We start from the raw sequence: 14028 nt of genomic DNA, 5'->3' as shown, positions 1-14028 counted from the left end.
TGGGTAGGTGCCAGTGTTGTACCTGTACTGGAGCAACTTGTTAGGGTTGCAGCAAGTTCAGGAACACAGTTCTTCAGTACCATTGCCGGAGTATTGTCAGTGCCCATAGCCTTTGCAGTATCCATTGTCTTCAGTCATTTCTTGATATGACGTGGAGTGAATCGAACTGGCTGAAGACTGGCACCTGTGGCGCTGGGGGCCTTTGGAGGAGGCCGAGATGGATCAGCCATTAATTACAATGAATTACATCCTTGGTTTGTAATTAATTTGCATAATAGGTCTTATGGTTGTGCATTTTTACCCACCAGGTATATTGTTGAGTTGAGGCAGTCAGTCTTCGATTTTACAATGTTCGAGCTATGATGAACGGTACTTACAATGCTTCTAAGTTTGAGCATCATTTAACCTTCACAATGCCGGCTTGAATTTCACGACATCACACCAGCATGTCCATATGTGTGCACTGAAGTACTGCGCCGCCCATCTATACGACTGGACAGGACGAAACATCATTCTTAAGTCGGAAATTTTTTTGGCATAACCATCGCAGATTTAATAAATTTATACACTAATGCTGTCTTTAATATACGCTCAGACTCGCAGAAGCTCAAGATTAAACAAGCAACTGACAATGGTGGAGTGTCTTCGTTATCTCCCTCGCCCTAACTGAAGAACTTGTGTTGAGGTGTGCAGGCATCAGCAGTCACCTCAGCAACTTGATAGGGCAACGGTTAAGAGCATTTAACATCGCCGGCACCCTATGAATATTTCCCAGCCTTGGTTCAGGAGCCAATCCCCCATTTGTACCATTGTTCCAATGGGAAAATCGGATCCAACTTAAGACGTTTCAACTTATGACGCAATTGTAAGTCCAGGCACTACCTGTACAATCTCCCTTGTTGAGTTGATCAAGTTCTTTCCTCATGACCCTTATGTACATCTGGATTTAGCTACACAAAGCAGCATTTGTTAAAAAAACATCATTAATTTGACTGCCATAGTGCACAGCTCCTTATTTGTTTCCAGCAAATAACTGTGACCCTTTATATATATAATGTTTTCATCCACGGCAAGAAGTATGAATCAAAAATATTCAAGTTAGTGGGAATTAAGGCAGAATAAAGCAACTTTCATAGGGAGCGTAAACCAATCCCACGTTGAAAACCATCATGGAATTCTAGAGGACATACCTATGTCTTACTTATCACATTCTTTCATTTAGTTTTTGCTACTTTCTTGGCATAGCTGCATTTTAGACATTGTAATTTCATCTCTTGAAACCCAGATTTGCATTTGAATCTGGTCAAGGAAAGAAAATATGATGGCTTATAAGATACTAAATAAATTCTTCAATTTTAGCGCTTAACTTGATCTAATGAGCTCCTGAATTGAAGTCGACGTTAAAACAAACTCTTAGTTACAATGGAGAACCTCAGAGGCTACAACCTTTGGCAGTCAGACATTTGGTATTTAGATGAAGTACACTGCCTGGCAACATTAAAATCGACTAAAACAATGCATTGTGGCAGACACGGGATTCTCCGGTCTTGTCCATGGCAGGACCCATTGTGAGCGAGAACAGAAAATTTGGCATTCCGGCCAAAAAGCCATTCACTTTCAGTGGCGCCGGAAAATCCTGGCCAGGATCGAGGATGAAGATTTCAGCTATGCTAACAATAAATAAGCCATTGTGTTGGAGACACGTTAAAGCAAATACATTCGCGTACAAAATATACTTTACAATGTTCCCAGAAGTAATTCCTCATTTCAGGCTGACCGGGTTTTCTCAAGATACTAAAAGAAAATCTGTATCTGTAAATCTGTAAAGCTATTTTTTCTGAGCAGAACAAGACAAAGAAATATTTTCAACTCGGAATTCTGTAAAACAAAAAATCTATTTCAATCATGTCACTGCATAATCATGCACTTGCTAGATATCTGGCTGTTAGACTGGGGCAGCACCGCAGCACAGTGGTTAGCACTGCTGCCTCATAGCACGAGGGACCCAGGTTCAATTCCGGCTTTGGGTGACTATGTGGAGTTTGCACATTCCCTCGTGTCTGCGTGGGTTTCCTCCAGGTGCTCCTTAATGTCCAAAGATGTGTAGATTAGGTTAAGGGGTTACTGGGATAGGGTGGGGGCGTGGGCTTGGGTAGAGTACTCTTTCGGAGGATCAGTGCAGACTCGATGGGCCAAATTACCTCCTTCTGCACTGTAGGGATTCCATAGACACAGGAGCTGAGAGTTTCCAATCACATTTATTTGGTTGCACGGTAGCACAAGAGGATAGCACTGCGGCCAGGGTCCCAGGTTCGATTCCCCGCTGGGTCACTGTCTGTGCGGAGTCTGCACGTTCTCCCCGTGTCTGTGTGGGTTTCCTCCGGGTGCTCCGGTTTCCTCCCACAGTCCAAAGACATGCAGGTTAGATGGATTGGCAATGATAAATTTCCCTTAGTGACCAAAAAGGTTAGGAAGGGTTATTGAGTTATGGGGATAGGGTGGAAGTGAGGGCTTAAGTGGGTCGGTGCAGACTCGATGGGCCGAATGGCCTCCTTCTGCACTGCATGTTCTATGTTCTGTGTTGACCCGCAGTGGCAGACCTGACTAACCCAGGTTGAAAATCTGGACTGAGATCATTAACATCAAATCCTCACCCACTGCACATCACATCCAAATCTTGAATGCAGAGATTGTAGGGAGTCAGCTATTAATGCGACTTCACAGAAAGGTTACAAAGAGTAATTTGATTCTGCAATTAAAAAATACTTGCTGAACCTTTTCCTTTTTCTGTTTATCTTCTGCTGACACTTAGAATCTCCTGAGCCAGGGTACCCATTGTTCAAAATGTATTATTTGCAGCCAACACCAATGAAAATTCCGTTATCAGAGGTATGTGGAGAAAGTAAAGGAGGTATAAGAGGTGGAATGAACTGCTGATTGAGAATGCCAGGTGCCAATTGCTAACAATCAATATAAAAGTTTGTGTCCTCCAAATAACATGGCGAATCCTTTCGGTCCACAAATATTTGAATGACAGTATAGGGCGCTCTAACCAATTTCCAATTTACCAAAGTTAATTCATAGGATTTTATTTAAATTAAGAAACATATGCACCCAAAAATAGAGAACGTGCATCCACCTGGAGCAAAGCACACAATCGATCCAAAATCTGGAATAATCTCAACAAACAAGTTTGAAGAACCTGCTGACCTCTTAATTAAAAACATTTCCAATAAGCTATCAGTACACTCGTGACTCAGGTGAAGACATGCAGAGTCAGCGGACCTGTAGCAGAATCGATCATATAAGCCAGAAAGCAGAGAGTAACAATCAAAAATAATGACACAGACCGCCAAAAGGGAGGGCGAGTGGGGTTCCAGAAAGACCAATGCCCTATCTTTCAAACGCCTCTCTCTAGGGACTTTCTGTCTATCATATCCAGGGCTCAAAGATCTCAAGAGCTGGACACAGTATTCAATGTGCGGGCGGACTAGAGCACCAGATATTGAATTCAGGCACAAATCTAAAATTCCTTACCTTCACCAGATACACTTGACAGTCACTGACATAATCATACTCCAGTCCATCAAAACTGCGATAATGACGATCGCTGTAGATTGTGCACACTGCGGGGCACGGGTAGTATGTGCAGTTAAAAACCCCTCGCTGACAAACACTGAGGAAGTAAAGCATCATTAAATTCAATGTAAAAGATGCTGCGCCGAGCTGCATTGAAAAGTCTTTCAGTTAATAAAAGAATTAAGAACGATGAACTGAATTATCTTCAATAATTGTGACTTAAAAACACATTTGTAGGACCATTCATTGGACTGGGAAATGGAGCACAAACAGCATTTGAAGGACAACATATGTGAGAATATGCTGTTGGTTCGCTTAGACATGGAGTGAGAACCAAGGCAATGTTTCCTGTATCTGTTTCCAGATTGATCTATTTTTTAAAATCATTCATGGGATGTGGGTGGGCTGGACCCGCATTCATTGTCCTTCCCTGAAGGCATTTGAGACCACATTGCTGTGGATCTACCACACGTAGGACAGACCAGATAAGGACAGTTTAGCACAGGGCTAAATCGCTGGCTTTGAAAGCAGACCAAGGCAAGCCAGCAGCACGTAACAGCCTCCCCGAACAGGCGCCGGAATGTGGCGACTACGGGCTTTTCACAGTAACTTAATTTGAAGCCTACTTGTGACAATAAGCGATTTTCATTTCATTTTCATTTCATTAGTGAACCAGAATGTTTTTTATGACAATCAGCAATCGTTTAATTCCAGATTTTGTTTTCATGGAGTTCAAATTTCACCATCAGCGGGTTTCAAAACTGGATCCTCAGAGCATGACTGAGTCTCTGGATTACTAATCTAGCGATAATACCACTGGCTCCCCAAGGTGCTCTGTCTGCTAATCTCGCTGTTAGAACATAGAACATACAGTGCAGAAGGAGACCAATTCGGCCCATCGAGTCTGCACCGACCCACTTAAGCCCTCACTTCCACCCTATTCCCGTAACCCAATAATCCCTCCGAACCTTTTTGGTCACTAAGGGAAATTTCTCATGGCCAATCCACCTAACTTGCACGTTTGAACTGTGGGAAGAAACCGGAGCACCCGGAGGTAACCCACGCAGACACGGGGAAAAACGTGGAGGACTCCACACAGACAGTGACCCAGCGGGGAATCGAACCTGGGACCCTGGCACTATAAAGCCACAGTGTTATCCACTTGTGCTACTATGCTGCTCAGAAGATCGGTTCAGATTTTTTCAACTTTTAAAAACAGAATGGCAATACTGTGGTACACGGGTGGAAACAGCTCCAAAACTTGTTAGTGCTCATATTGAGCGAAAGAAACTCAGGGAATAAATACCTTATAAGTATCTGACATCATGTTAATGATAAAACGTTTCACTATAATTTCGCCACACATAAAATGTGATGAAAAGAGTGCCAATAAATAATTTAGTTTAATTTTTTTTTAGAAAGTAACAGATTTGCACATACCATGTGTAACATACTGTAGAAACCACTTCTCCTGGTAAATATTCCTGACCTTTCCAACTGCACGGACAATTTTCAGGCAAAAAGCAGTCTACACCATGTTTAATCAAGCTAAAAGGGGATAGACAGAAGGCCAAAATTTTATTGCACGCATAGTTTACAGAGTAATAACGTGAAAATAATGATCATTTGAAACAGTCAATCCTTTGAGTGAATTTTGTCAGAATGCCTCGCTCTCTTGCAATTCCTTTAAATTGTCAGATTTTTTTTATTGGTCACGTGTATACTTGCAATCGGCAAAGCTGGAGAATTACAGAAATATTTTCAAAATGCTTCCATTGTCCTTTTCGCGATACTATAATAAGATTAATTAGGTTAATCTACAGAGGGTGGCACAGTGGTTAGCACTACTGCCTCACAGCGCCAGGGACCCAGGTTCAATTATGGCCTTGGGTGACTGTGTGGAGTTTGTGCGCTCTCCCTGTGTCTGTGTGGGTTTCCTCCGGGTGCTCCAGTTTCCCCCACATGTGCAGGTTAGCTGGTTTGGCCGTGCTTAGTATCCAAAGATGTGCAGGTTAGTTGGAGGTTACAGGTGATAGGGTGGGGGCCCTGGTAGGCTGAAACAGGAAATGATGACAGTGGAAATAGGAGATCCTTATGATAAAGAGGATATGGGATTGTAAGCTTATCTCTAACAGGAATAGAAGCCAAGATTACAGACTGCATGTTATGCTTTGGCCTGAGATACTGCTCATGGCAAGAGTTCCCAAAGGCACATCGCCTGTGGCAGGTACCAACGATGATCACTTCCATCTTCTCAATATTTAATTGGAGGAAATGAGATTCCAGGTTGAGAATCATCGGGACACCCCCTGATCCTGGTGCAATATGCAACCAAAATAGTTTCTATCGCATTTCGACCCAATTTTCCTTCACTGTTCAGTGGATATCAGCTTCAAACAGAATTCCCACCTTTCCCAACTTCCCTGTCCCAAACTGTTCTGCTTATCTGCGTGAAGCAACTGAGTGCTCAGGCAATAGCTGCCTTCAGGAGAGTGGTCACTTTGTGGATCTTCATCTGACACCACGGCTGGAATTCTCTGGCCAATGGGATTGTCTGGAAATCCCATTGACAGCAGTGGGAACAGAGAATCCCGCCACCAGCGAATGGCGTGCCCTCGGGAAGCATGTGGCTGGGGGACTGGAGAATCCAGCCCCAGCAGTTCTTGGACACTGCAGTATGGCACCACTGACAGTCGCTGCCCTCTCCTTGCGAGCACCCAGCTGCACGGCAAATGGCAGCCATTTTTTAAAGTAACAGCTGATACATTTGCCTCATGAAAACAATGGTAAACATTCAGCTTTTGATCTGCTCTTCAATATTTCAGTACACTTACCCAGGTGGACAAACGCAACCTGAAATACATGGAGTCATAGGTGAGCAGGTAATATTCATCATATGGTTTTCACAAGTGATTTCACATGCAGCTCCTGTCCAAGGCAGGCCAGGATGAGGGTCTCTACAGTCAAAATATCTCTTATTATTAGGACACTCCCGAGGTTCAGTTTCTGCATAAAACAGATATCATGTAATTTGTTACAATTCGCAAATGAAAGCAGCTGTTTTAAACATGAATAAATTCATCCAACTGTTAAAAACATTAGGATTAGGAATACATTGGGGGGGGGGGGGGGGGGGGGGGGGGGGTGGGGGGGTAGGCCTGCCTGCCTCGGGACAAAGTGCCTGCAAAGGTGAAACTTGCATTCTAAGGGGCGAGTGCTGGCTGGGTTCTGGTTCACTGCCCCCAAAACAGTGCAAAGGCTCACGAGCTACCCAGTGTGGTGGGGGGCTGTTTAAAAAGCCCACTTTAGTACTCTGGCTATTCATCCCAATTGCAATAATAGCAATAAAACACTCTGTACCCTCACCCCTCACACACCCACACCCCTTCCCACTCTCTATGCACCTGCATGCCAACTCATGCCCCTCCATCGCCCACCCCTGCCCGTCCTCCCTATTTCATTTCCACCATGTCAACTATGTCACTTCCATGCATTCACCTAGAATACACTTTACAGTACCATGAATCTTATAGAAACAATGGCATGTATTTTTTTTTAAAGCCATTCATAGCATTCTTTTTTAAAAATTGCTTTCACCCCACCCTTTAAAGTGTCAATCAACCAGACGTTTAAAGTATCAACAGCAGAAACTTCAACCACTTGAAATCTTGTGTAAGGAAACATTTTGATCTGTTTCTCAATTGCTTCAAAGAAAAATCGGTCAATCAAGCAATGCTTTCCCATGGGAACAGCTCTTTCAACAGACTAATGGATGTCTGGGATCTTAGCCAAGAATACATATTGGCACAATTCCACAAAGAGTGCAAGATTGGGGCTAACAGACGCCTATCCCCTTATTTCATGCCAATACAAATTGGAGGCACCTGGGATGGGGCCAGGAATCCCAGAATTGGATCTAAGCTACCATTTATAAAGGTCCGAGGTACTTTCCCAACTCCACAAAAGTCCAGCCCATCTTCTCTGTGATATAATACTGTCAGGGTGGATCTGAAAGGAACTGGAGTTATGAGGACTAACTTTCCTCCCATTCTCCCTTTGGATGCCAATCTGATAGTACGCATTGCAACTGGATTTGACATTTACATGTAGTCCAGTCACAGGCCCATCCCTGGTCAGGGCTGTGTTCAGAATTGGACAGCTGAGTATCCCAGAAGGGGGTTTCTAGAATAGTAATACCACCCAGCAGAAAGTCAACCAAAATCGGGAACAATTGTCAACCACCTTCTGTCAGCATCATCTGGGCATCCAGACCCCATACAGCTCACCAGAGGCAACTGAGGTGGGAAGCTCTTGAATGGCTTTGCACCCTTAGTTTCATAGCTGCTCTTTGCCTTTATCTGCAGCAAGACAAGCTCACGCCAGGCTACAAAGGCTGGAGACCCAGCACTGGGGAGCTAAGCCTCTTTTTCCTCTCATTTTATACCCGAAAATTAACCATTCCCCAGGAGGCACGGGAGGAAAATGAATCTTATGAAACATCGGCCTTCATAGATTGTGGCATTCCTCTTGAAAGCAATCTCAGACAAAACAAGAGAATGATTTCAAAACTATTTTGTTTCATTATTACTGTTGGCAACGTTTGACTGAATATTAATTCTCATGAAAAATGCATTTGGACTGTGATATTGATGATCCAGTCATGCGTGTTTCATATTAATGGTGTGTTTTCACCTCATACTGAGTTCTCAGGCGTACTGAAAATAAATGACAAGCAGTTGCACCATTCAAATTATACTTGCTCAAAATAAGTTTTAAGATTAATTGCAGGTAAAACTTTTTTTCAAATACAGTTTATCTTCCAAATCTCACATCTCATGGTGGTGATGAGTGATCATAACATACCTGGCTCTGGCGGGGTGCACCCTACCCTTCCATTCCTACACAGACTGAAATAACAAGGGAAACACCATGAGTTCGATGGAATATGATTTAACATATTTTTTAAAATTCAGAATTACTACGGCAGACATGTTTTAACAAAATTACATAAGATTACATAGGATTTATAGTATAGAAGCAGGCAATTCAGCCCAAGTAATCCATGCCAGGGTACATGTTCCATTCGAGCATTGTTCCATCTTTCCTCATCTTAATGTATCATCATGACCTTCTATTCCCTTCTTCCTCATGTGCTTGTGTGGTCTTCCCCTAAATGCGTCTGTATGATTCATTGAAATCACTTCCTGTGGTCATGGGTTCCAAATTCTCACCATTCTCTAGATAACAAGGGGTGCGATTCTACTAGGCCACGGCGGTTGGGAGAATCGCCGGCCGCGCCATTTTATCGTGCAACGCTGATCCGACGCGGCCCGCCATTCTCGCAATCGGCGAGAACGGCCCCATCGAGTTCTGCACAGCGCCAGCCGGAGAATCGCCCGAGACACTCACAACGGCGATTCTCCAGTACCCCCGCCATTCTCCGGCCCGGATGGGCCGAGCGGCCGCTCCGACCTGACAGGTTCCCGCCAGCGCCATCCACACCTGGTCGCTGCCGGAGAGAAATGTGCGGGAACGCTCGGGGGCGGTGGCCTGTGGGGGGGGGTTTCCTTCGGGGGGGGACTCCGATGGGGTCTGGACCGCGATCGTGGCCGACCGATTGGCGGGCCGACCTCTCTAAAGGAGGACCTCCTTTCCTCCGCCGCTCCACAAAATCCATCCACCATCTTCTTCCGGGGCAGCCTCGGGAAGGACGGCAACCGCGCATGCGCCGGTGACTTCATTTATGCGACGCCGGCCGCATCATTTGCGCGGCGCCGCTTTTTACACAGCGCCAAGGCCCAGTGCGCGTAAAATACACGACGCCACTCCTAGTCCCCCGGGGCAGGAGAATAGGGGGCTGGGAGCGGGCTCTGACGCCGGAGTGAAACACTCCAGTTTTCACTCTGGCGCCGGGACTTTGTCTCCATTTCGGAGAATCACGCCGAAGTTTCTTCTGAAATTTTTGCTGGATTTTTTTTTTCTAATTAAGGGGCAATCTAGCATGGCCAATTTACCTACCCTGCACATGGTTGGGTTGTGGGGATGAGATCCCGCGGACATGGAGGGAATGTGCAAACTCCACAAGGACAGTGACCCGGGGCTGGGATCGCACCCGGGTCCTCGGCACCATGAGGCAACAGTGCTAACCACTGCCCAACCGTGCTACCCCATTCCTATTGGATTTCTTGATGACTGTCTTACATCGATGGTCTCTGGCTCTGCTCTCCCACTAGAGGAAACATTCTCCCTGTGTCCACCTTCCAGAATATTAAGACCTCTATTAGGTCAGTCTTCGTTTTTTTCAAGAGAAGAGACACAGCCTATCAGTCCTTTACTGATATGTATATCTGTGCATTTCTGGCACCATCCTTGTAAATCGCCTCTACTGACCTATGGTGTAACTCTTAGCGATTGTTGTATTGGACTCCTGGATCCATCCCCAATTTGACTTGCACTATCCAAGTAATAAGTGACTTCCTTATTCTTTGTACCAAAATGCAACTTCGCGTTCATATATGTTGAATTTCATTTGCCAATAATTTGCCCATTCTGCAAATTTATTAATATCCTCCGCTAATTTGTTACAGTCCTCTTGAGCATGGACTATTTTCCAATTTTCATCCACAAATTTAGAAACAGTGGCCGCCATTTAGCGGCCGTGTTAGCCATGGGCGCGAAGCCTGTAACAGCCGCTAAATCTCGCGAGAGGCCAAAAATGAGGTATTCGCTGTCTCCACCGGTTATATAATCAGGTTCACACCCAGGAAGGGCGCAAGTCTGATTTGCATAAATTAACATCGCATTAGCGGGCTTGACGCTGCTACTTCCGTCCTCGTCCTAACTTCCCACCCAGTCAACGTGATGTCACACCGGCGCAAATCCCTATTGATCTTCAAAAACGAAAACCACGCAGGATGGTAGAGCCCCAGGGTGGGGAGGGGCATGACCAGGCATTGCCCTTTGGCAGGGGCACCGCCAGGGCGTGCTGCCAGGGGTCCGTCTGGGGGTCTCCACTGTGGGAGTTTGCCTTATCCATGGAGGGTGTGGGGGGGTTTTCTGCATGTGGCGCCACAATGTCCGTGGGAAGGGGTTCCCCGTGTCCGAGGGGGATTTCATTTAAAAAGGGCGCCCAAATTTCAGGATTCCCAGCATTGCCAGCTTTCTTTCCTTTGCTGATCAACACAGTGAGAGCAGCCCGCTGTGCAGCCTGCCAACTTCACATTGGTTTTGGGAAGATTCCCGTCAGTGTTTTTGATTCCAAATTCCAAATGATTCATGGAAGTTGTGTTGTATAACTTCTGAAAGTACTGAATAAAACCAATATAAACCTGAAAATAATCCAACCCATTTATTGCAGCAAATTTGGGGAAACCTTTTCAGCCATTTCAAACAAAAACCCATCAAGTGCCCAAAGGGATCACAGAAAATCCAATTCAACATTATTCTCAAACCAGGTTTAGAAACATGATATGATTTTCCCAATCTCCATTATAGTTGTAGTTCGGATTTGGAATGGTAATCTTCAACAGACAGTTAACCAAAGTCATACCATGGTCCTGAGTTACTAAAGGTGACCTCTCCCGCTTGAAATACTCCTCCCATGAAGTGACATGAACATTGAGATCTAGAAGAAACAAAAGGGAAACTGAGCCTTTTTTCCTATTTACTGAATGTTTAACAACATAATTATATAAATATCTATGAAACAATTAGACTTTAAGTAATTGTGTACATCATAGTGATTAAGTTTGGAAGTGTTCCAATTTATACTTTTGGAAAAGAATAGTAGCAAATCCACAAATGTGAATGTGGTAAAACTGCTATTTAAAAACAGAATGCATTGATAGGTTAGTTGAGGAGATACTCCAGGTGGACAGGAGATACTCGGAGGCCCCGGATGAGGGGCTACTGAGGGAGCGGCGGAGGTTACAGGCGGAGTTTGGGCTGTTGACTACAGGGAAAGTGGTGGAACAGTTGAGGAAGGCAAGGGGGGAGATTTATGAGTACGGGAAAAGACAAGCAGAATATTAGCGCACTATCTCAGAAAAAGGGAGGCGGCCAGGGAGATAGGGAGAGTAAAGAGTGGAGGTGGGAATACCGTCCTGGACCCAGTGGGGGTGAATGAGGTGTTTAAGGACTTTTACAGCAAATTATGAGTTGGAACGCCCAGCGGAGGTGGAGGGGATGAGGCAGTTTTTGGATCAGTTGAGGTTCCCGAGAGTTGATGAAGATCTAGTGGAAGGGCTGGGAGCCCCAATTGAGATTGAGGAAATAATGAAAGGGATAATGGAGGGCATGCAGTCGGGCAAGGCCCCAGGCCTGACGGCTACCCGGTGGAATTCTATGAGAGGTTTTCAGAGATAATGAGTCCACTGCTGGTGAGGACATTTAATGGAGCACGAGAGAAGGGAGTCCTCTCCCCAACAATGTCGCAGGCCTCGATTTCACTGATCCTGAAACGGGAGAAGGATCCGGAGCAATGCGGGTCATACAGGCCAATTTCTCTGCCGAATGTGGACGCCAAACTGCTGGCTAAGATACTGGCCGCAAGGAAAGAGGATTGTGTCCTGGGGGTGATAGGGGAAGACTAGACGAGATTTGTAAAGGGCAGGCAACTCAAGGCCAATGTTCGAAGTCTTTTAAATGTTATTATGATGCCCTCGGAAGGAAGGGAGGTGGAGGTGGTGGTAGCGATGGATGATGAGAAGGCTTTTGATCGGATGGAGTGGGATTACCTGTGGGAGGCGCTGGGAAAGTTTGGGTTTGGTGAGGGCTTCATTGACTGGGTGCGGTTGCTCTATCAAGCACCAGTGGCGAGTGTGCGCACAAACCGGCTGAGATCGGGGTATTTTAAGCTACACCGAGGGACAAGTCAAGGGTGTCCCCTCTCCCTGCTACTTTTTTTTCTGGCCATAGAGCCATTGGCCATGGCGTTAAGAGCCTCTAGGAACTGGAAAGGACTGTTCTGGGAGGGGTGGAGCACTGGGTCTGGCTTTACGCAGATGACCTGCATTTGTACATTTCAGACCCGTTGGAGGGGATGGGGAAGTTGTGCGAATCCTGGGGGAATTTGGCAATTTTTCGGAGAATAAATTGAACATGGTGAAAAGTGAGATGTTCTTTTTCCAGGCAAGAGGGCAGGAGAAGAGACTGGGAGAGCTGCCGCTTAGAATGGAAGGAAAGAGCTTTCGGTATTTGGGAATCCAGGTGGTCCGGGAGTGGGAGGCACTGCACAAGTTAAACCTCTCCCAGCTTGCAGAACAAATGAAAAGGGACTTTAAGAGATGGATTGGATTGGATTTATTTATTGTCACTTGTACCGAGGTACAGTGAAAAGTATTTTTCTGCGAACAGTTCAACAGATCATTAAGTACATGGGCAGAAAAGGGAATAAAAGAAAATACATAATAGGGCAACACAAGGTATACAATGTAACTACATCAGCACCGGCATCGGATGAAGAACACAGGGGTGTAGTGTTAATGAGGTCAGTCCATAAGAGGGTCATTTAGGAGTCTGGTAACAGCGGGGAAGAAGCTGTTTTTAGTCTGTTTGTGCACGTTCTCAGACTTTTGTATCTCCTGCCCAATGGAAGACGTTGGATGAGTGAGTAAGCCGGGTGGGAGGGATCCTTGATTATGCTGCCTGCTTTCCCCAGGCAGCGGGAGGTGTAGATGGAATCAATGGATGGGAGACAGGTTTGTGTGATGGACTGGGCGGTGTTCACGACTCTCTGAAGTTTCTTGCGGTCCTGGGCCGAGCAGTTGCCATACCAGGCTGTGATGCAGCCAGATAGGATGCTTTCTGTGGTGCATCTGTAAAAGTTGGTAAGAGTTAATGTGGACATGCCAAATTTCCTTAGTTTCCTGAGGAAGTATAGGCGCTGTTGTGCTTTCTTGGTGGTAGCGTCAACATGGGTGGACCAGGACAGATTTTTTGGAGAAAAATCTAGGAATTTGAAACTGCTAACCATCTCCACCTCAGCCCCATTGATGCTGACAGGGGTGTGAACAGTACTTTGCTTCCTGCAGTCAATGACCAGCTCTTTAGTTTTGCTGACATTGAGGTAGAGATTGTTGTTGTTGCACCACTCAACTAGGTTCTCTATCTCCCTCCTGTATTCTGACTCGTCAGATGAGACATGCCCCGCTATCACTGGCGGGGAGGGTACAGACAGTGAAAATGACCGCCCTCCCCAGATTTTTGTTTGCATTTCAGTGCCTCCCCATTTTCATTCCAAAGACCTTTTTCAAGCAGGTGAATAAGGTTATTTTGGGCTTTCTGTGGGCGGGTAAAACCCTACGTGTGAAGAAAGTATTGCTGGAGCGCAGTCGGGGGAGGGTGAGTTGGCGCTGCCGAAATTCTGCAACTACTACTGGGTGGCTAATATAGCCATGATTAGGAAGTGGGTAGTGGGGGAGGGGTCGGTGTGGGAGTGGATGGAAGCGG

At 45.6% G+C, this 14028-nt stretch overlaps 1 protein-coding gene across 1 annotated transcript in view; it reads right to left on the bottom strand.

Moving 5' to 3' along the window:
• otogl (otogelin-like) overlaps window positions 1-14028 on the bottom strand; it is a 200793-nt gene that overhangs the window by 123229 nt on the left and 63536 nt on the right. The window contains exons 24-28 of the mRNA XM_038781368.1: window positions 11129-11203; window positions 8443-8486; window positions 6414-6585; window positions 5020-5127; window positions 3538-3676 (exon numbers count right to left, since the gene is read on the bottom strand). Of these exons, the coding sequence (XP_038637296.1) occupies window positions 3538-3676; window positions 5020-5127; window positions 6414-6585; window positions 8443-8486; window positions 11129-11203 (538 nt within the window). The remainder of the gene's footprint in view (window positions 1-3537; window positions 3677-5019; window positions 5128-6413; window positions 6586-8442; window positions 8487-11128; window positions 11204-14028) is intronic.

The sequence above is a fragment of the Scyliorhinus canicula genome, chromosome 20 (genome assembly GCF_902713615.1).
Source record: "Scyliorhinus canicula chromosome 20, sScyCan1.1, whole genome shotgun sequence".
Taxonomy (NCBI): domain Eukaryota; kingdom Metazoa; phylum Chordata; class Chondrichthyes; order Carcharhiniformes; family Scyliorhinidae; genus Scyliorhinus; species Scyliorhinus canicula.
This window is presented reverse-complemented; position numbering and strand designations above follow the sequence as displayed.